The 20402-nt window shown below is 58.2% G+C and overlaps 3 protein-coding genes across 3 annotated transcripts; 1 reads left to right on the forward strand and 2 right to left on the reverse strand.

Annotated features, from left to right (window-relative positions):
- Window positions 1–107: 107 nt before the first annotated feature.
- On the forward strand, window positions 108–7043 carry POLR2C (RNA polymerase II subunit C). Its single transcript, XM_080351886.1, has 9 exons — window positions 108–227; window positions 412–461; window positions 712–780; window positions 937–989; window positions 1116–1244; window positions 2293–2344; window positions 2855–3023; window positions 5879–5953; window positions 6607–7043. The coding sequence occupies exons 1-9, from the start codon at window positions 142–144 to the stop codon at window positions 6749–6751; spliced, it is 828 nt and encodes a 275-aa protein (XP_080208012.1). The 5' UTR covers window positions 108–141; the 3' UTR covers window positions 6752–7043.
- Window positions 7044–9732: 2689 nt separating this feature from the next.
- DOK4 (docking protein 4) lies at window positions 9733–12793 on the reverse strand (the record flags this gene model as incomplete). The annotated part of the gene is made up of 8 exons (XM_080351951.1): window positions 12640–12793; window positions 11650–11757; window positions 11045–11159; window positions 10829–10948; window positions 10541–10730; window positions 10159–10297; window positions 9949–10072; window positions 9733–9857 (listed from the first exon to the last, which is right to left on the reverse strand). Exons 1-8 carry the CDS (start codon window positions 12703–12705, stop codon window positions 9733–9735), a joined length of 987 nt encoding a protein of 328 aa, XP_080208077.1. The 5' UTR covers window positions 12706–12793.
- A 2761-nt stretch (window positions 12794–15554) lies between these two features.
- On the reverse strand, window positions 15555–19957 carry CCDC102A (coiled-coil domain containing 102A; the record flags this gene model as incomplete). The annotated part of the gene is made up of 8 exons (XM_080351995.1): window positions 15555–15681; window positions 16750–16853; window positions 16965–17135; window positions 17404–17613; window positions 17701–17817; window positions 18070–18178; window positions 18294–18496; window positions 19442–19957. 8 exons carry the CDS (start codon window positions 19955–19957, stop codon window positions 15555–15557), a joined length of 1557 nt encoding a protein of 518 aa, XP_080208121.1.
- Between the last annotated feature and the right edge of the window lie 445 nt (window positions 19958–20402).

Consider the following 20402-nt stretch of genomic DNA (forward strand, 5'->3'; position numbering starts at 1 on the left):
TTTTGGGGGCGCACCGGCGGCGGAAGGGGGAGCGGGGCGGGGACTGACCGGGCGGGTCCTCCGGGAGGCGGCGGCCGCAAGGGGGCGAGGGCGGACGGGAGGCGGGCGCCGGGCCGGTCGCGGGGCCGGAGCGGGGCGGCCATGCCGTACGCCAACCAGCCCACGGTGCGCATCACCGAGCTGACGGACGAGAACGTCAAGTTCATCATCGAGAACACGGACCTGGCGTGAGCGCGGGGCGGGCGGGCCCGGGAGGAAGCAGCGCCGGGGGAGGCGGCACAGGAGCGGGGATCCGCGGGCAGGGCCGGCGGGGCACAGCCCGGGCCCGGCTGCTGGCCCCTGCGGGCCGGCCGGTGCCTCACGCAGCTCCGCGGTCCCTCGTGCATAAACACGGGTGTTTCTTTCCCTCAGGGTGGCAAATTCCATTCGCAGAGTGTTCATCGCAGAAGTGCCCATCATAGGTACGGCCTCGTCCCGACCTGTGGCCACCGGCCCTCGAGTGCTGCCTGTTACTCTCAACTCTCCCCTCCATTTCCCCCTCCATCTCCAAGCTGCCTTTGGCGCACCTTACCTGTGTTTAGCCAGGATTGTGTATCACCAGATGCTGTCTCAGCTTCACCCTAGTCTCCATAACTTTTTCTGTGCCCTCACATACTGTTCAGCTTTTACCCGCGGAAATATTTCTGAGCTTGTGACTTTTTCTCTCCTTAGCCATCGACTGGGTCCAGATAGACGCCAACTCCTCCGTGCTCCACGATGAATTCATTGCGCACAGGCTGGGTGAGTGCCAGACGTGGGGAGGAAGATGAGGATGTGCGGCAAGGCAGAGGTCATGGGTGAAGTCCGTCCAGAGATGGTGCACTGCCCATCTCAATGGGAGCATTGGTGCTCCCGTGGTCTCACTCAGACATTCCCCCAATTTTCTTCTTCCCACAGGTCTCATCCCACTCACCAGCGATGACATTGTGGATAAGATGCAATATTCCAGAGTGAGTCAAGTAAAACGTCTTAGGTTCTTGTTTTGGTGGTGGTGGGTGCCAGATCTGATGGGAAGCACCATAAATTTCTTGCTAGGAGAGGTGTGGTGTAAAGGTCTTGACCTGTGTCTGCCCCAGGACTGCACGTGTGATGAGTTCTGTCCAGAGTGCTCTGTGGAGTTCACCCTGGACGTCCGGTGCAATGAAGACCAGACTCGTCACGTCACATCCCGCGATCTCATCTCCAACAACCCACGGGTCATACCGGTCAGTGTGATCCCTCCACTTGTCACCGAGTCCCCTCTCTATGTTCCTGTTGAGGTGGGGGTGGTGAACATATGGGATGTGGACAAAACAAGGCTCTTGAGCGCATTTCACTTTGCCTAAAGCCTGACTTAAAACATACTGGGAGAGTAAAGCAGGAATATCTGCAGAAGCAGCAGTGTGTGCCAGTGCCCTCCTCTTCTTCGCCATGTTGTCCTTTGTTTGCTTTCTGATGGTGTGTCAAAGCAGCATGGCCTTGTTATAGCCTCAGCCGGCATCCCTCATCTCGAGCTTTTGCAAGGCTTTAATTCAGTCTGTCCATCTCACCTCAAACACTTGGAGTGTGTGCACTTGCGTCCTGCTGCTGTGTCTCTGCCATCTCCTGCCCGCTTGCTGCCGGGGCTCAGGCAGGGTCAGCCTCTTCGAAGGCTCGGCAGCACCCAGAGGCCTCTGATGTTCTGGTTGTTGGCTCTCAGCACAGCAAGGTGTGAGGAGCCCGGGCCTGGGCACTGCTGACAAACAGCTCCCCCGCAGTCGCCCTGGGGAGGGTTGGCGGAGCCAAAGCAGAACAGATGCCAAAAGACTTAATGGAGAACATTTTAAAATGCTACTGAGGCTGCATCCAGATGTCACCCCAACCTAGTGGCTGGTGACAGTGTCAGCCTGGGGAGAGCTTGGCTGTAGCCCACTGTTTCTTGCTTCTTTCGGCTGGGGTGCTGTGAGTGCTGCGTGTCGTCTGCCAGCACTTGTGGGAGTGACTGGGCTGCATTGCAGAGCCATGCAGCGGCACTGGGCTGGGGCCTTCTCTGTCCTGTTGGGAAGAGCAGTGATTGGGGCGAGGGGGTTGTTGGAGTGGGGTGTCACCTGCCTCACTGTGGCTGCCTGAATTGTCCCGATCTCTACTGAACAGGGTGGGCTGGATTTGTTCCTGTAAGTCATGCTAGAGTGACTCTGTGCAGTCTCTAGTATTTGTAGGCAATTGCTATTTGATATGGGGGAAAAAAAGGTTGATCATGCTGTTAATTCATTTGCTTTTGTTGTTCTTCTACAGGTAACATCTCGGAGCAGAGACAACGACCCCAATGACTACGTGGAGCAGGATGGTGAGCGGCATTTCACTGGGAATACGAGCTGGAAGAGGAAATGAATTTTTTTTGAGGCTCTTGGAACTCATTCTTCCTTTCCTAGATGTGTAACTGCAAGGCAGCTGTAAAGCCAGCAGTTGAGAGACGCTGGCATCACTGTGTGCATAGGCTTAGCGTTTTGTCTTAATGCCACTTAAAGGTTATCCCCAGAACTGAAGTCCTGTGCCAGAGAGTGCTCTTCTCTCCTTGTGAGAGCTTAGAGACAGCAAATATGCAAAGTGCTGTGCTGTCCGCTGTTGCTTGGGGGCCTGAGCTGTGCCTCTGGGAATGTGTGCAACTCCTTTTACCTTAGCAAGATGTTTCCCAGCTACTCTGAGGACAGAAATGAGCCCCTCTATGAATCCAAGTGAGCCATAACATCTGGCGACATCTTCCCGGGCACTAAAAATTCCTACCTTTGCCCTAGTGTGACCTGCACACTCATTTCTCCTCTGCTGCCTTCTCAAACGGGTGTGTACTTTTCCGCAGACATCCTCATTGTGAAGCTGCGGAAGGGCCAGGAGCTGAGACTCCGAGCTTATGCCAAGAAGGGCTTTGGCAAGGAGCATGCCAAGTGGAACCCCACAGCAGGCGTAGCCTTCGAGTATGACCCGGACAACGCGCTGAGGCACACGGTATACCCCAAACCAGAGGAGTGGTAAGTCCTAATGTCTGTCTGGAGGGACTGGAAAAGATTTTCCAGCAGGCACTTACACTTCAGCCCTGGGAATAATTTGGGATGGTAAGTGATGGTGAGTGTGCCTGTTGCTTCCCCTGGCACAGACTCTGCTCCTGTGTTGGGGCACTGGGGCAGTTGCTTGGTTGCAGCTGTATGCAAGGTGGACTAGTTTGGGGCCACCTCTTGTCCTCTTCTTACATACAATTACTGCTCTTTTATCTCGCTTTCGTTTTCTTTCCCATGATTTGTTCCTGTTTTTTCTTCCCTGCTCATGTAGGTCAGGGTAAGGTGTGAGGAAGGATTAGATCCATGCAAAGGGGAGAAGGTTTCTATGAGGGCAAGGAGCAGAAAGTTAGGTTGCAAGGCTGATATTGCAGCTCTGTTTGTTTGAGGATGCCCAGTGCATGGTTCTGATTTCAGCCACATGTTTCCTTACTCCTGGAGTGTGAGGGTTTTCCTCTCTGGCCCTTTCCTCTATGATGGCATATCATTCTGCGCCATTTAATCTAAAAGTGACAGGACTCTGCTTTTGGAAAGCTGCTGCTCTGCTTTGGCCAGGGTGAGGACTTCACCTAGTAGCACTTTTCTCTGAGGAGATACCCGAGCTGCTCCTGGCTCTGCTTCCCAGTGACCGCTTAGCAGATATCCCATCATTGAGCACGCTGGAGCCAGCAGCAGAGCAAGGAACCGGGTGCTTTAGCCAAGGCAGGCTGAGAGCAGGGACTGAGAGCAGTGGATCTGCCGCTGTCACAGCGGGGCAGCAGCCAGAGCTGTGCTCAAGGTCATGAAGACTTGGGTACAGGAGCGGGATTTGGTGCAGGGACCACATAAGCCAGGGCTGAGCAAGCGGGAACAAAAGCCTGAGCTGAGCTGCAGCTGGAGGGAAGGCTGAGCAGCAGAAGGGGCTCAGCGGGTTTTCCTCCTGTCACTGCCAGGCCCTGTGCTGCGAAATTTGACTCTGCAAATGGCTGTGAGCACCAGCAGCCAGGTTGTGGACTATTGTATCTCCGCGCTGTCCACTCTGAGCCTGGGCGCTCAGACCCATCACAGAATGTGGCCTTACGCGTTCCCTTGCCAAGTTAGCTCTCAGGAGATGAGCTTCCCAGAGGTGCCATTAACCTTGATTTCACACCCCAGCCATACTGCTGAGGTACTTCCACTCGGGAGCTGTCACAGAGATCCTGTGCAGCCAGGTTTGCACTCAGGAGACTTGAGAAGCCTTTTGTCGCCAAGGGTGGAGTGGCAAGTGGATCCATAACATGTGTGAAATGGGCTGGGATCTGCCTGCAGCCATCCCAGCCCTGCTTTGTGGATGGAAGGAGCAAACCCCACTTGGCTTTGATGGGCTCTGTAGGGCGCGTTTGTGCGTCCGGTTCAGTCAGTCTGGGTGAGAACGGGACGTGCCAGGCGTTCAGCTCCTGTAGCGCTTGGTCAGGGATCTGCAGTAGGAACCAGGCTGGCTGGGAGTGCTGGAAGTCTGGAAATGAGCTTTTTGCTCAGTGTTGGTGATCTGTTTGTGTGGACTGAAGCTGGACTTTGGAAACTGCCAGCTACAGACCAGTCTGTCGGGAGAGAAAGACTGTGAGGTGCTGGTTGTGGTGAGGTGGTGCAGAGCTGAGGAGGATGCTGCTCAGCAGTTTTGTGGTCAGGAGCAGGTCACAAGAGTTGATGGGCCAGCCTCTCCTTTGTCACCAGCAGTTTCAGGGGTGGAACTGGATAGTTCTGAAGTTCCCAAATGATTTGTGGCACGTAGATTGCCCCAGAGTTTAGTTGATTGTCTGAGTGGATGCTTGAGAAGCAAGAATGTCTCTGTGCTGTGGAATTTCAAAATGGGATGTGAAGTCATTTTAGGCTTCTTTTTGGTGCTGTAAAAATTCTCTGATTTAATTTCTGTAACGCTGGATAGTAAATCTTTGACGCTGATGAAGTGACAGACTTGGAATGCTGCTTTGGGTTGGACAGACAGAGGCCAGGCAGGCTGAGGTATGCCTTCTTTTTGGATGGGGAATGCCACAGTGTGAATTTAGGAGAGTTTGGGCTTTTGAGGATGTCGATGTTGTGGAGAACAGCCCCAGCTGTGTGGCTGAGCACGTGAGCCTCAGCCATGAGGTGCTGCCCTGTCTGGGGGGCCCAAGGCAGCTGCTAACGTGGATTCTTTTGTTCAATGGCAGAGTTGGCTACGTCTTCAGGAACCTGGTTATGTTATACAACAAGCTGGATAACTGGAGGCAGTTTTTGAGAAGTTCTTGACAAAATATATGTAAAAATTAAAGAAATCTGAAAGAAATGTTGCTGTTGGAGCTGCCTGTTCCCTGATTATATGTCTGTCTTTCCAAGTTCATCTGATTCCTCATGAAGACAATACAGAGACAAAGGCCTCTGTCATCCAAGGCTAGCTATTATTTTTGGTTTGGTTTTTCATGCTAATTGCGTTTTGAGGCTGCTGGCAGAGCGCTGGCACGCAGCTGGACTCTCAAGGCAGCTGTCTTGGTGGTAGAAAGCTCTGCCCTGTTTACGGTCATGGGCGGTTCTGCAAGTAACGTGAAGTTCCAGCTCCATTAGCACTTTATCCCTCAGTGATTTGTTAGAGATGGAGGGTTTGTTTGGGAAGTGCAGTTTTATTTAAGGCAGCTGATGATAGGATGCTGGGATCAGCCTTTCGTGATGTCTCTGGGGCAAGGAAGGCTGGCAGGAGACCTTGGTGGGTGAGGGATTTTCTGTGCTGGCTTCTCAGACAGCTCAAGGCTTTGGGTTTTCTTACATGGATGGTCCCAACAGTGGGACCAGGCTAGAGCCTGGGCTCTATGCTCACCTTCCCTGCTCTTTGATTCCAGGCCCAAGAGTGAGTACTCGGAGATCGACGAGGAAGATGCTCAGGCTCCCTATGACCCCAACGGGAAGCCAGAGAGGTAAGAAGCTGAATGTGCTGCCACAGCTGGGAAATGTGGGAACCAACTGGGTGCATCTCTTTGGCTTTCATTAATACAGGAATATCTACTCTGCGCTGAAGTTTGCCAGCCCGGGGAGCTGGCATTCCCTGAAAAGCAGGGAAGAGGTTGCAGTTAACTGGTGATATGCCCAGGCTTGGCAGGTTTTCCCCTCTGGGAGATAATGGATGGCTCTCCCAAGTTCATGTTCTCGAGTAGGGCAGTGCAGAACTCTCTGAAGTGAGAGGCCTGGAGGGGGAAGTGGCTGAGGATATTTATTCACCCATGTGGGTCTTATGCTCTCATTGCTGGTGGTGACCCCTCTCCCAGGTTATTTAACTGCAGAAGTGCCTGCAGCCAGTTGTACTTCATGTTGTGGGGCTCTGTGCTGGCTCACAGGTCACAGTGCTGAGCAGAGAAAATCTCAGAAGTGCTCCTGTGTAGTCACGAGTGATGGTTGTAGAGGGGCAGCGCTGACTGCTGCCCAGTTGGGAACAGGATGATGCTGGTTGGAATTCCCTGCATATCTCCCTGTGGTGGGTCAGGATGGGCTGGAACCGCTCTGCAGGTGCTCTCTGGCTTTGCATGTGCTTGCAGGGCAGATTGTGATTTATCTCTCTGACTTGTAACCTCAGGTTTTATTACAACGTGGAGTCCTGTGGATCTCTGCGCCCAGAAACCATCGTTCTCTCCGCGCTCTCTGGCCTGAAGAAGAAACTGAGTGACCTCCAGACCCAGCTGAGCCACGAGATTCAGAGCGATGTCCTCACTATAAACTGAGGTGGCCCCTTGCAAGAGGGTGCTCAGGTGTGAGTGATGAAGGTTCCAGCACTGTTGCTCAGTGACACCTCTTCCCTGGCCCCCCTTCTCAGGGAAGGCCATTGTGATGTGTGGGGTAAAGCAGGAGGGAAATCACTGAGCATCTTCACTGGGACAGGCTTTATCTCTTAGCGATCCCAGACTTTTAGGCCAGAGTTTTGGATTCTGGTGCTTGGGATTGGGGAGCACGTACCTCAGTTACACAATCCTACCTTATTTGCATGTCTGTTCCTTACTGTGCTGAATAAAGCCTTACCCCTTGTGTTCTTTCATCCCTGAAAGCTCGTCTGGGGCTGCAGGAGGAGATGTCGCATCATTTACTTCTCTCCAATAGACATTAATGAGATCTGCTTCGGAGGGAGCATTGCTCTCTACTGCTGATTGCTGCTCTTGACGTTATCTCCTAAGGAGACCAGAACCCCCCTCCAGCAGGTGACCTGTCACTTACCCATCCAGCGCTGCATTTAAAGCAGATGTTTGAGGCTGGGCTGGTAAGCGCGATGCTGCAGAAGGCAGTGCTGCAGGGGGCCCATATGGGCCAGGCAGGCATCGTTGTATTTAAAGATTCTTTTGGGGCAGACTCTACCTGTGCACTATATAATCTTTATGTTAGGAGCTGGGCTGGCAGAGAATCTGTCATTAATAACCCTGGCTGATGTCTGCCAGTCCCCCCACAGCCCTGTCTGGGTTCGGTGCTGGGCTGGAGCTGGTGCAGGTCCCAAACTGATTGCTGTAACAGCAGCTGAAGGGTCACCCCTTCTCCTCTCTGTCAGTGCCAAGCAGTACTTGAGACGAGCTTCTCGGTGACACTTTCCTGAGCAGATCTTCCTCTTCCCCACTGTGGTGGCTGGGAGGGAGGGGAAGGCGTGTGTGCCACGGTGCTCATCCCAGCCTGGATGTGGGGTGTGGGAACTGCTTGGGGAGTGGGGATGGGTGCTCAGGCTGAGCTGGAGAGAGCAGCTGCCTTCAGCTCCTGGGAAATGCTGCTGCAGCCAGGCTGCTGCTTTGGTGTCCTTTAGGACGCTGCTTTGCATGGCTCCCCAAGGCCTATCCCCCATCCTTGGAAGGAGCGCTGCCCGGCTGGTGTGGCTGCGTAGCCTTGAGGCCGGTGCTCTTCCTGGCAGCCATGGTGTGGAACTGGCACAATTCTGCAAGAGCTGGGACATGGAGCGGCTTCAAACTCCTCTACCCAGGGACTGGGAGCCACCACTGCCCTGGCACATCCCGGAGCTGCAGGCGGCTGGAGGTGAGGGGTGGCAGTGGGTGCTGGCATCCTCTTTCACTCAGGGTTGTTTGATAGAGGATGGCAACTCGCTCCACCCTTCTCGCTTCCCCAGCGGCTTCAGGGCTTCACTGGCAATGTCCTGTCAGTGGCTGGAGGCAGAACAAAGCTGGGAGCCCAGCACACTGCCAGGAGCAGTAGGAAATCTCCCTATCAGCATTTTTCTCTCTGGCAGGCGCTACTCCCACTCGTATGGATGGAACAGACAAACAGGAAGGGTGGATAAGGGTTGTTTATTCATTGAGCAACTCCTTAAAAAAACAGGAAAAAAAAAAAAAAAAAAGAAAACCCAAAGATTTTTGGTTGTTAAATCTTTTCCAGATGAGGGGTGTCGCCAGGAAAAGAGAGCAGGTGACACCTCTCACCCGGGGAAGGACGTGTTGCTGGCATTCTGCTGAGCCCCGCCACACCTGGCCATGCTGCAGAGAGCAGCTCTTCTCCCTCCTGCTGCCCCCCAGGAGCTCCCCAGCCTCAGCCACAAGCTACACAAACCCAAGACACAGTATTTACACACCACAGGTTCCCACATCACGACACTCCCCGTCCCCAAAGCACAGACCTGGAGCTTTAAGGGTGGAAATAAAACCACTGACCACCCAACCCAGCCTGAAAGAAGACTCCAAAGAAACACCAAAGTTTGCACGGCAATAAAAAGATAGCCCTTCTAAAGGAGGTCAATAAATAGGAGAACTAGAAAAAATCAATTGCTTTTGAGTTCAGCACATGAAGCCCAGCTCCCCCCTGGGCGAGAGCTTCCACCCCGCAGGTGAGGAGGGAGCGAGGATGATGGGAATGGGGGTGCACAGAGAAACACGGCTCTTCCCCCATTGGCACAGGCTTCTGTGACCAGGGACTTTTTATATCTGCAAAGCTGCCCCTCAAGGGTCAGATGCTACTGGCCAAAACCAGTCCCTGGGTTGCCCACCAGAAGATAAACCAGGGGCACGGCCAGGGGGAGCGGCTGCAGGTGGAGGAGCGAGGGGTGCTGGGGTGGGGGGCAGCACGGGAAAGCTGGGGCGCTCGGCTGTGCCCGGTTGCTCATCCCAGCTGGCCTCCCTGGAAGGAAAACCAGTTTCTCCTGAGTCGTCTCAATTCTACAGCGAGTGTTTCAATAGCTTCGAGAAGTGCAAAAATCAGCTCAGGGGTGGTGGGGCATCCCCAGGAGCACCCCATTCTTCACAGGGAGGTGAGATGCTGGTGCCCCACACCTTCAGCCTGGCACAGCCACATCCTCCAGCGCTGCTCCATCCTCACGGCGGGGTGATTCTCCAGCCTTCCCCCGCTCCGTGGAAAACACACCAAATGTCTTGACCCCTCTCTTTTCTTCACCTCCCAGTTAGATTCCCAAGAGTCAAAAGCCTTTGAGCAACTTTGCCCGAGGGCTCTTCGGCAGCCACAAAGTTTGCATTTGTGTGAGAAGGAAAAAATCTCTTATAATACGGATATTCGGTATATATTTCAAGTCAGTCGAGGCTGAGCCAGCCATCACCTCCGCTAACATCAGACCAGGGTGCAAGCCGGTGCCGGCTCCCCCGCGGTCCTGGCACGGAGGATGCCCCGGCTCAGTCTCCCTGCGTGCTCAGAGGGCTGGCTGCCTGTGTCCTTACCACCCCGCAGGGAAGAAAAAGGGGACCCCCACCGCCGTCCCCTCCCTGCCGGCTCACGGGGACGATGCGGGCTCCCTGCTTTCAGGCTTGTCGCTTTTGGAGGACTTTGGCTTCAGCAAGATGAATCTGTTGAGGAGGTCGGTGTCCGAGCTGGCCTGGGCGCCCGCATATGCCTCCCCTGGGGACAAAGCAGAGGGTGGGCTCGCTTGGGGGGACACCCCATGGGCCAGAGGAGCAGTGGCTCCTCGGCGGGGGACGGGGACACTCACCAGCATAGCTGGAGGACTCGGCCATGTTCTGGGAGCCGGTGATGTGATGCCAGTAGGCGCTGCGGGGCAGCATGGTGGTGGGGGTGCAGGGGTAGGAGAAGTGCTCGGTGCCCTTGTTCAGCAGCTGCAGAGGATGAAAGGGGGATGAGAGTGACACAGGGTGCCCTGAGCCCCCGCCCAGCCATGTCCCCAGGGTGGGCTGGAGCTCACCCTGACGTTCTTCTCCATCTCCAGCAGGACCCTCTTGTGCTGCTCGGCGATGGCCAACGTGGCACTGTGCACGCGCTGGTAGATCTGCTCGCCCTCCTGTGTCTGGAAGGTGTAGAGACCTTCCCCCGCGTCACACATCCTGCGGGGACAGCGCACAAGGTGTCACTGCGGTCTCTAAGCCAAGGGATGGTAAAAAATATCCCCCCAGGTGGCAGCTGGACCAGCTTCCCATGTTTAAGTACTGTCCCCATGTCCCCTCCATGGCCATCACCCTGCCATCAGGCTTGCCCCGGGGTGATGGCAGCAGTGCCACCTCCTGGTGTGCCCAGGAGGATGGAGGCACACAGTGGTGGTCCCCGTCCCAGCAAGGGTGACATCTCACCGTCCAGCCTCAAAGGTGAAGCGGGTGGCATCGCGGCCGTAGCGGCGCAGGGAGCAGAGGGGCCAGGAGAGCAGCTTCACCCGGGGGTTGTGCGTGTCCCAGAGGTAGATGTTTTCATGGGTGATCTGCAGCTTGCACTCGCCGTAAACGTCCAGGTTGGGGCAGGGGAGGAGGAACACGTTAAACCGGTCTGGAGAGGGGAAAAAAAAATAAAAAGAAAAGAAAATACTGCAGGGGGGGTGTAGCGAGGCCGAGCCCCAAGCGAGCGCCCTGATGCCACGTGCTCACCTGTCTGCTCGCTCTGCACGCCGGGCGCCAGCAGGTCGGGCTCCCCCAGGCTGATGTCGTTCAGGCGGGCGCCCAGGCACTCCACTGACAGCGTCTTGTACCACTCCTCCGCCTCCAGCTCTGCAAGGCACCACGGCAGCCCTTGGGTGACCCCAGCCAAACCAGGGTGCCCCACCTGGCACCCCCAGTCTGGCTCCCCTGGCCGCTGCCCCGTACCTGAGTCGCAGGTGAAGGTCCGGGCAGAATCGTCAGTGAAAACGATGGCCACAGCCTGTCTCTTGGTCTCCTTGGGCAGTCGGGTGATGCACTTGACATTGCTGATCTCAGTGACCTGCAGAGGAGGTGGGGGCGTCACTGAAGGCTGCACCTAAACCCAGCTTCACTGCATCCAAAGCCCAGTGACACCCAGACAACAGCCCCTGCTGCACCCAGAGCCCAGTGGCACCTGGACCCCAATCACCACCGCACCCAGACCATGGCCCCTGCAGCACCCAAACCTCAGCTGCTGCACTCAGACCCCATCCTCTGGTCTGCACCCAAATCTGACCTACAACTACATCCCGGCCCCTGTGGCACCCAGAACTCAGCTGCCGCTGCACCCAGACCCCAGCCCCTGTGGCACTCAGACCCAGTCTCCTGGGCTGCACCCAAATCTGCCCATCGCTATACCCAGACCCCAGCCCCTGTGGCACCCAGACCCCAGCCCCTGTGGCACCCAGACCCAGCTGCATCCCCCACTGGAGTTCCCAGGGCGACAGCCCAGCAAGCTGAGGCGAGGAGGGACCCTCTGGGGCACAGGGCAGCACCCCAGCGCCCCTCACCTTGGGGCACCCGCGCAGACACGCCGACTTCTCATCCGGGTACTTCTCCAGGCGCTGGGGCCCTTTGCTGGAGGATTTGCGGAAGACCAGCCAGCACCGCCGGTAGATCTGCTGGACAGAGAGCGCCGGAGCTGCCGCCCTGCAGGGCAGGAGGGTCCCCACCCCCACCCCATCCCCATGTCCCCATCCTAGTCCCCAGAATCCCTGTCCGGTCCTGCTCATCCTCCTGGCCCAGGGACAGGAGGGGATAGTGATATCCTAGAGCTGCCATCATCCCCCCTGCCCCCACCAGAGCTAATTACAAAGCTTAATTAACAAACATGGGCAAGGGTCCCAAGGGGGCCCCATCCTGGTCCCTCTCTGTCCCCCCTCCCACAGCCTCAGCCCCCAGGGGTGGCGGGGCAATCGTCCCCAAGCATGTCCCCGCACCTCAAGCTCGCTCCCTCTTTGTTCTCCTTAATTAGCGTGAAATTACCCAGCATGCTCGCTGCTGCCTGCTCGGAGAGACTGAGCGAGCAACCAGCCGCCCCGGCCCCACACCTATGGGTCCTGCACTCCAGCACTCCCCGGTTTGCACCCAGCAGCCCCCCCAGCGGTGTGGGGCATCCCTGGTGCCAAAACTGCGTGCGGAGGGAAACTGAGGCATGGGGGGGGCAGGGCGGGGCTCAGGGACACCCCCCAAACACCCGCAGTGACCCGTGGATGGGGTGGGGGTCCCACCCGGTGCAAGATCCAGGCAGTGCAGGATCGGGCCCTCTGGGGCTCCTGGATGATATGGGTACCAACAAGTGGTCCGCAGCCCTCTGCATGGCCACAGCCCCCAAAATGCCACTTATTCAACCCAAAAACAGGGGTGCAGGTTGCAGTGAGAGGCAATATGGCCAGGGGACATGGCTAGAGGACCCAGCCACATCATTTCTTGTGGTAAACGGCACCCCAAATCCATGGGTGCCCTCCCCCCGCTACCCATTCCCTGAGACCCCCACTCACCCCCAGCTTCTTGCTCTTCATCCTCACATAGCCTTGCTTGATGATGTCGTTAAAATTCGTCGCCATGGTGATGGCCCAATGAGGTGGGGGATATTTTGGGAGGGGGGGGCTGCCTTCACCTTTGCCCCCCCCCCTCCATCCTCTTCCTCTGTACCCCCCCTACCTCACTGTCAGCCCAGCCTGGAGCTAGTGGTGTCCCCCCCCATCCTGGCTGGAAAAGAGAAATGACAGATCGATGGGTGACATCTTCCTCCTCCTCCTCCTCCTCCTCCTCCCCTTCCTCCTCCCTTCGCTGCCTGAACCATCCGAGTGGAACAGTCCAGTGTTAACCCCTGCCAGCATGGCAGTGGCGGCCAGCACGCATGAATGGTCCCCCCTACAGCAGCCCCAACATGTGTCCCAGGGGACACCTATGCTGGACCTCGCCCATGGGTCCTCCTCACCTCTCACACTGCCCCTCCTTCCTCCCAAGCTGCTCGCTTGGGCAGCAACGTGGCCCCAGCTGCTGGGCATCAGTAGGGTTCAGTGTTAGCGACCTGCCCAGCCAGGCCAGTTCTGCTGTGGGGTGTTGCGGCCCCAGCACCAAGTACAAAAGAGACTCCAGTTCCCAACCTCGCACCCCTGGTATAATCCAGGCTCCCCCTAGACCCATCTCAGGCTCATCCTCACTCAGCCTGGTCCCTGCCTGGTGCCACTGCCTGTGGCTGCAGGTCCCCACCAGCCCTGGGCAGCGGGACCTGATTGGGATCAGTATCCTTTTCCAGCTGGAAAAATCCCCTATAGAAGGCAGTAACCTAGGAAACGGGATAGGGCCATCCCCAGAGATGCTCAGGAGCCAGACTGCTCTGTGCTGGTGACGCCCTGGTCCCCAGAGCCCCAGCATCCAGAGGGATCTAGCCCCATCCACCCCTCCCAAAGGGTCCACCCTGCAGCAACTACACCCCAGCATTCCCCTCCTGCCATTGCCACCACTGCCATAGCCTGTCCAGGTGCCACCAGGATGGTTTGTGTCGCCAAGAGCTAGGCTGGCCTTGCTGCCTGGGACCCTGTGCCCCAGTCCTGCAGCACCATGGTCTGTGCTGGGGTGGCCCGTGGCCCATTGGGACCAGGGAAGGGGTGATGGGAGCTGGGACAGCACCCCAGGGACCCTCCACTGTCCCCCTTGCCTCTGAGGGGTACACCTCCCCCGCCATCATCCCCATTCCATTGCCCCCTCTCCAACACCCCATCCCACCACCCCCTCTCCACGCAAATGAGCACCTCGAGGGAATTCAGAAAAGCTGGGGGTGGGGGAACCTCCTACCCCCATCCCAACCCACCCCCCCATCTGCCACCTCGGACACCCCCAAACCCGGCCACCCCTGACCGCCCCCATCACCCCCAGGTCTCTGCTGCTCCCACCGCCATCGCTGTCACCCCCCGGTCGGGCCCCCCCGACATCTATCACCTCGAATCTTGGCCGAGCTCTGCCCTGTGTTACCCCCGCCCGGTTCCCCGCCGCCGGTCCTCCCGGCCTTACCCGGCCCCCCCGCTACAGGCGCCGGCTCGGGCGGCCCCGGCGTCCGGCTCCGTGTCGCAGCGAGTCCTGGAGCCGCACGGCCCCGCCCGCCCCTGCCCCGCCCAGACCACGCCCCTCCAGGCCCCGCCCCCCGTGCCGGTTATCCCCGCCACCCCCATGAGCTGCCTTCTCCGTCCCTCCGGGCCCGGCCTCGCCCAGCCCAGCCCAGTCACAGCCACAACCAGCTGCCCTGGAAGAGCCTTCCTGGCTGCACATCAGTAGGCTTCAGAGTGAACGACCCGTAGAGACTGACAGGCGGCAGCAGCCTCACCAAGCTGCAGTCCTGGGCTGTCCATAGGCTCAAGCAGATATCTCCTCATCCCCATCCCCCCTTCTGTGCCTCACCAAACCTCTGCTTTTCAGGGCCCCCACCAAAACTGCCTGTGGGCACCTCCACCCCCCACAGCCTCATTTGTTGGGCCATAAAAAAAAGAATAATCGCTGGAAATAAAAGGGCATTAAAGAAAAAAAGTGAGCAGCAAAGAGCTGTGCTTTTAGCCAATCAATTAAAAGGCAGAGCTGGGAGATTAGCTCACCGAAATATTAATTTTTAATAAAGTTGTGTCTGAACTCCTCCAAAGCCCCGCGAGGTGCTGCTCTGTGGGGGGTGGGCTGCAGGGGAGTCAGCTGGGGGGTCAGCATCCACAGGTGCACCTCTGCACCCATGGGTGAGCACCCACCTGCCTGGCCACCACCCTGCAGGCACAGGCACTTCTACGGCCACAAGCATCAGCAGCCGCCCCACAACCCCTGCTTCTCGCTGCGTGGGCCTGGGGACAGGCTTTACCCACAAGCCAGGCTTGTCCCCAGGCATGGGGGCAGTGACGGCAGTGGGGTGATGCCAGCAGCCACACATCCAGTCCCACGTGCGGCTCACAAACACCGTGTCTCCTTGGATGCTGTCCCAGTCCATCCCCTCCATCCTCACTCCCACGTGGGAACAGACCAGCAATGAAGCCAACACCAGAGCCTGGGCCCCTCTGGGCTCTGTATTTATAATAAAAAAATCATATACAAATACATACATATATATAATATATATAAAAATGCGGGCAGGAGGCCATGGGTGGCTGCAGGGCTCGGTGCCCCTCTCTGCCCTGTGCTTCCTCCTCCTGGGCTGCTCAGTGATGCTGGCTTTGGTGGCCACATCTGTGTCCCAGGACATGCCAGTGGCCGAGGGGCATCTGATACTGTCTGAGAGGCAACGGGCTTGGAGAAACTCTGGGCAAATTCCTCCCCAACGCTCCATGCCTCAGTTTCCCCATCTATCTGAGGGTCACCACATGGCCAGGCCCCATGGTGACAGGCACTTGTGGGCAGAAGATGTTCCTGCGATGGTGGCACCTGGCCCTGGGCTCTAGGGCACCTGGATCTGCAGGTCCTCGTCCTCATCAGGGTCGCTGGTGCCGTCCCCAGCGTCATCAGGTCCAAAGCGGGCACTGCGCATCTTGCCGAAAAGCGGGGTGCTCTGCTGCCGCCGCAGCCTGCCAAGAGAGAGCTGTTGGGGTGCGGGGCAGCAGAACACAGCCCTGGGGGGATGCTGAAACCAAGCCCATCCCCCTGCACCCCTACAGCATGACTTCACCCCGCTTGGATTCCATTTCTGCAACTCCCACCAAGCTTTGGGTGCAGCCCCCAAACCCCCCCGCCCAGGGTTAACCCTCCAGCGTGGGGCCAGGGAGCTCTGGATGATGCTTGGTATAACTGGGGCACCAGCTAAAACCCTCTGGTGCTGGACAGGGCCACACTGGGCATCTTGGACCCAGCCGAGAGCGCAGAGAAGGGAGGAATCGTCCCCATAAAACGGGGCTCCCCGCAAAAAAACCCAAGAGTCCCCATTTGTGGGAGCCTGTGGTCGTTTCAGCTCCTCGCTTGCCCTGACATTAAAATTCATCAAGGAAAATTTATGAAGCAAATTTGAAATCAAAAGGCCCAGGACCTGCTCAGATCTGACCAGTTTGCTGTGTTTTACCGGAAAGCATGAATTATTTAAAGACAAGCACATGGGGAGGCCAGAGGAGGGGAAAGATAGAGCCTCCATTATTCCTCCATGATTTAATGAAGATGTCCCAATAAAATAAAGGAAGATTATAAACACAATCCCCCCAGCGCCTCCCGGAGACACGACATCGATCTCTCATGGCCATTTCAGCTCTTTACTGCCGGAGAGGCGAAGCAAGGCCAAGGAAAGTTTTTAAGGGCAATAAAACCAACCTCCCAACTCCCCAAACTGGTGTGAGATGCTCAGAGCCTGCCCTGGTCCTGGGTACCAGCGTGTGAAACCCTAAGCAGTGTGAAACTGGGCTGTATTGGTCTGTGGGCAGCCTTGTGCTGGTTTAACTAGGAGATGAATGCTCTCCAGCTTGCAGTGGAGTGAAGGCTGCTCCAAAGATGGCTGGACATGCTCCAAGGGTGTTGGAAGAACTTTGGCCACGTTTAGCTCAGGGTTCAACCAGGGAGATGCTGCTTAAGGGATGGTGGCAAGGAGAATGTCATCCCACCCTTGGGTCTTCGCTGGTCCCCACTGTGTTCCTCCCCGGTTCCCCACTGACCGGGACTGCAGATGCTCCAGCTGCACTTGGAAGCTCTCGCTCAGCTCTGTCTGCTCGTCCAGCGACCGCTGCAGCTTCCGTGTCTGGTTGTGGGCCTCATCCAGCTGTGGGATGGGATGGGATGGGATGGGATGGGATGGGATGGGGCTGTCAGCAGCTGTGGAGGCAGCAGTGCTGCTCACTCCAACCCCCTCCACCAGCACGAGCTTCCTCACCTCATCTTCAGCTTGGGCCAGCTCCTTCTTCAGCTCCTCCACTCTCAGGCGGAGCTTCTTCACCTCGCCCTCGTGCTGCTCCACGCGGCGGTTGGCATGGGCCAGCTCAGCCATCTTCTCCTGATATTGCTTCTTCAGCTTGGCGTGGATGTGCTTCAGGTCAGCCAGCTCCTGCGGTGGGCATGGGGACCGGGGCTAAGTGGGTGAGAGCCACCCCCACAGCCAGGTGCCCCCTTTGCCCTCCCCAAGGACCTCCCCCCCCACCCCACCACATGATGGAAGAGCTGATGAAGCAAAGACAAGGTCACCACCATCTCCTAGATGAAGCACGGTGACACAGTTTGGGCTTGAGGAGGTCCCGGGGGCTGCTGAGCCACTGCTGAAATGACAGGGTCACCCAGGGAGGGGGTGGCAAGGGATGGGACCACCCGCATGGCACCTTGTTCTTCTCAAAGAGCTCGGCCTGGATGGTTTTGAGGTCGGTGTCCAGGGCACTGGCCGTCTGGCGCCGCTTGCGAGCCAGCACCTCCTCCAGGTCCTCGATCTGCGCCCGCAGCTTCTTATTCTCCCGCTCCAGGTTGAGCTTCTCTGTCTCCAGCCGCTCCCGCCGTCCCCACTCAGCTGCGTTCTCCGCCTGCAGCCGCTCCATCTGGGACAGGGACATAGAGTAGCTGGGGAGGTAGTGGGGACCCCCCTCACTGCTCCCTTCACCCCCCGTGCTGGGGTTGAGCCTCACCTCCACGCGCAGCTCGGCCAGCTTCTTGTCCATGCTGGAGCGAGCACCCAGCTCATCCTCCAGGTCCTCGGAGATGCGGCCCAGCTCGTCCTGGTGGATCTCCTTCAGGATGTTGAGCTGTGGGGAAAACACAGCACCCAAGGTGGGCAGTGAGCACACACCTCACTCCACCTGAGCCCTGCCCGCACCCATCCACCCAACCTCTCTGCAGATGGACCTACTGGCTCAAAGGCACTAATTAAGACCCCAAGGAGCACTCTGGAGTTGGGGGGGATGTATGTGGGTCACCATGTCACCCACCAGGACATGCCACCCACCAGAAGACAGGCCACCCCGTAGGCACCCTTGGTCCTCAGGCACCTCGCTCACCTGCTTCATCACCTCCTGCTTGTTCTTGTTGAGCTCCTCGTACTTGATCTTCCACTGGCTGAGCTCACCCTCCAGCTTCTCGATGTTCTTACTGAGCGCCAGCTTGTCCCTGGGGAGAGCCAACACTGGTGACAGCCGGCAGAACCCCATGGGACATCCCATCCCAGTGGGGACAGGGCTGGGCTCGGCTGGCAACCCCCAAGGATGACGCCCCGAGCACTCACTCCCGCTCCTTGAGCAGCACTTTTTGGGACTCATCCAGCCGCAGCTTCAGGGCGGTGACTTTGGTGGCATCCTCCTCAATGACGCTGACGTCTTCCCAGAGCAGACGGCTCCGTTCCTGGCGGGCGAAGGAGGCCCGGGGGCCCCGCTGCTCCCAGCTCTCGTCCTGCTTGCTCGTCAAGATGTTTTCCATCAGCTCCAGCTCCTGCAGCGCCGTGGGTGGCCCATGGGTGAGGGGGCAGCCCTGGATTCCCACCCCCTACAGTACCCAAGCTTCACCCCATAACCAAGAGCATCCCTCCCTGCAGTCCTCCTGGGGTTAATGGAGAGGGACTGGCCCTCCCGGGGGGGCTCCCACACACCACCACACTCTGCTGCTGGTTCCCCACCTCACTGGAAATTTAGGATGAGAAAATACCAATTTATCACACCGACCCCACTGCAACCGCGATGTGGGCAATCTTCTGCCAGGCTCTGGGAGTGCGCTGTACACGGGGTGCAGGGATTTTCTGGGGATGGGACATCCCAGGGATTAACCAGGAGCCCACAGGGGGTGTTCACACTACTCTCAGATTTGCCGCCCGGCAGCCGTGCCATCAGGTGGACTGAGCTGGCATGGCATGGCACCCCAAGTGGTGACTTCTGCCTCGTGACAGAGCTGATGGCAACAGAGAGGGGACAGCTGGAAGAGCTGGGACCATCCCTGGGGTGGCTCTGATGTCCCCTTCTTCCTTCTCCTCCTCCACCCTTCAGCACAAGCCTCTGCCAGATGCTTGTATGGACACGCTGGCATTAGAGCTGTTGCTGGGAGATGCCACTGTCACTGCTCAAACCACTGTCCCCTGTATTGGCACATCACCTTGTGCCTAATGCCTCCAAAAGGAAGGCCCCAAGAAGGGGACCAGTGCCAAGGTATCTCCTGGACCGCCCCAAGCTGCTGAGAGGGGTCTGACCCCCAAGGTTGCTTTGTGGGGCTCTGACCTCACAACACTGCTCCAAGAGGGGTCTGCCCCCCACTCCCGCCTTTGAGGGGCAGGGAGTGACCCCACAGGAACCCGCAGGCAGTGGTGGTTTGGGGGAGCACGGGGGTGAGGAGCCCCCCATGGCACCATGCCAGCCCTGCCCGCCCCAGACAGCCCCCCACCCTCACCTTGGCTTTTTGGGGCGTCTCAGCCCCTACATCCCGCACAGGCTCCCGCTCTGGGTCAGCCTCTCCCTCGGCCCCATCGGCACCGGGCTGGCCGTGCAGCCGTGCCGGCGGGTGGGCGGGTGGCGGGCGCTCCTCTGGCCGGTCACGGTCGCGGCGCAGCCCCGCCAGCTCCTTGGTGAGGGCTTCCAGGCGATGCCGCAGCTGCCGCACCTCCTCGCGGGCCCGGTTGCGTTCAGCCCGCACTTTGCTCCATTTCTCCCGCCAGTTGGCCGTGCAGTCCGACCACCATCGCATCGTCTTCTCCATCTGGGCCGCTCGCGCTCGCGCCTCCTCCAGCTCCCGCAGCCGCAGCTCCTCCCGCCCTTCCCAGTCCCCTTCCAGCAATGCCGGCGGGGGGCCTGGTGAGGGTGTCCCGCTAGGGGGGGATGGGGAGGGGTCAGGGGCCAGCAGGGCCAGCAGTGAGCCCCCCGGCAGCGGCGGGGAGCCAGCCAGGCGTGAGGCCCCGCTTTGGCTCATGGCGGGTGTCCCCTAGGGCATGGCCATCACCATCGGGGCAGCGCCTGCACCCAAGGACCTGCAGGAGAGATGACAGGTCAGGGGGCTCCGGGAGGCTGCAGGAAGGTGGCTGGAGGGGCCTGGAGAGAAGGGGGAGCATGGCCTCTGGTTTTTGGGGTGGCACACAGAGTGATGAGGTCCCTGGCATGGACTTTGGTCTGGTCCTCAGTGAGGACTCAGGTGATACTCCCAGCTGTAACCCTAATGACCCCAGTGAGGTCCCTGGTGATGACCACAGCAAAGAACCAAGTGATGGCCCCAGCTAGGTCCCCCACAAAGATCCCCATGATGTCCCCAACAAGGACCCTGGGGAGGTCTCTGGTGATGGGGCCAGCAGTGTTCCCAGGGAAAGACCCCAGAAAGGGCTACAGTGCCCAGCCACTGGCACCTCGTCCCAGTTTGGCAC

Source organism: Nesoenas mayeri, assembly GCF_963082525.1.
Source record: "Nesoenas mayeri genome assembly, chromosome: 12".
NCBI classification, from domain to species: domain Eukaryota; kingdom Metazoa; phylum Chordata; class Aves; order Columbiformes; family Columbidae; genus Nesoenas; species Nesoenas mayeri.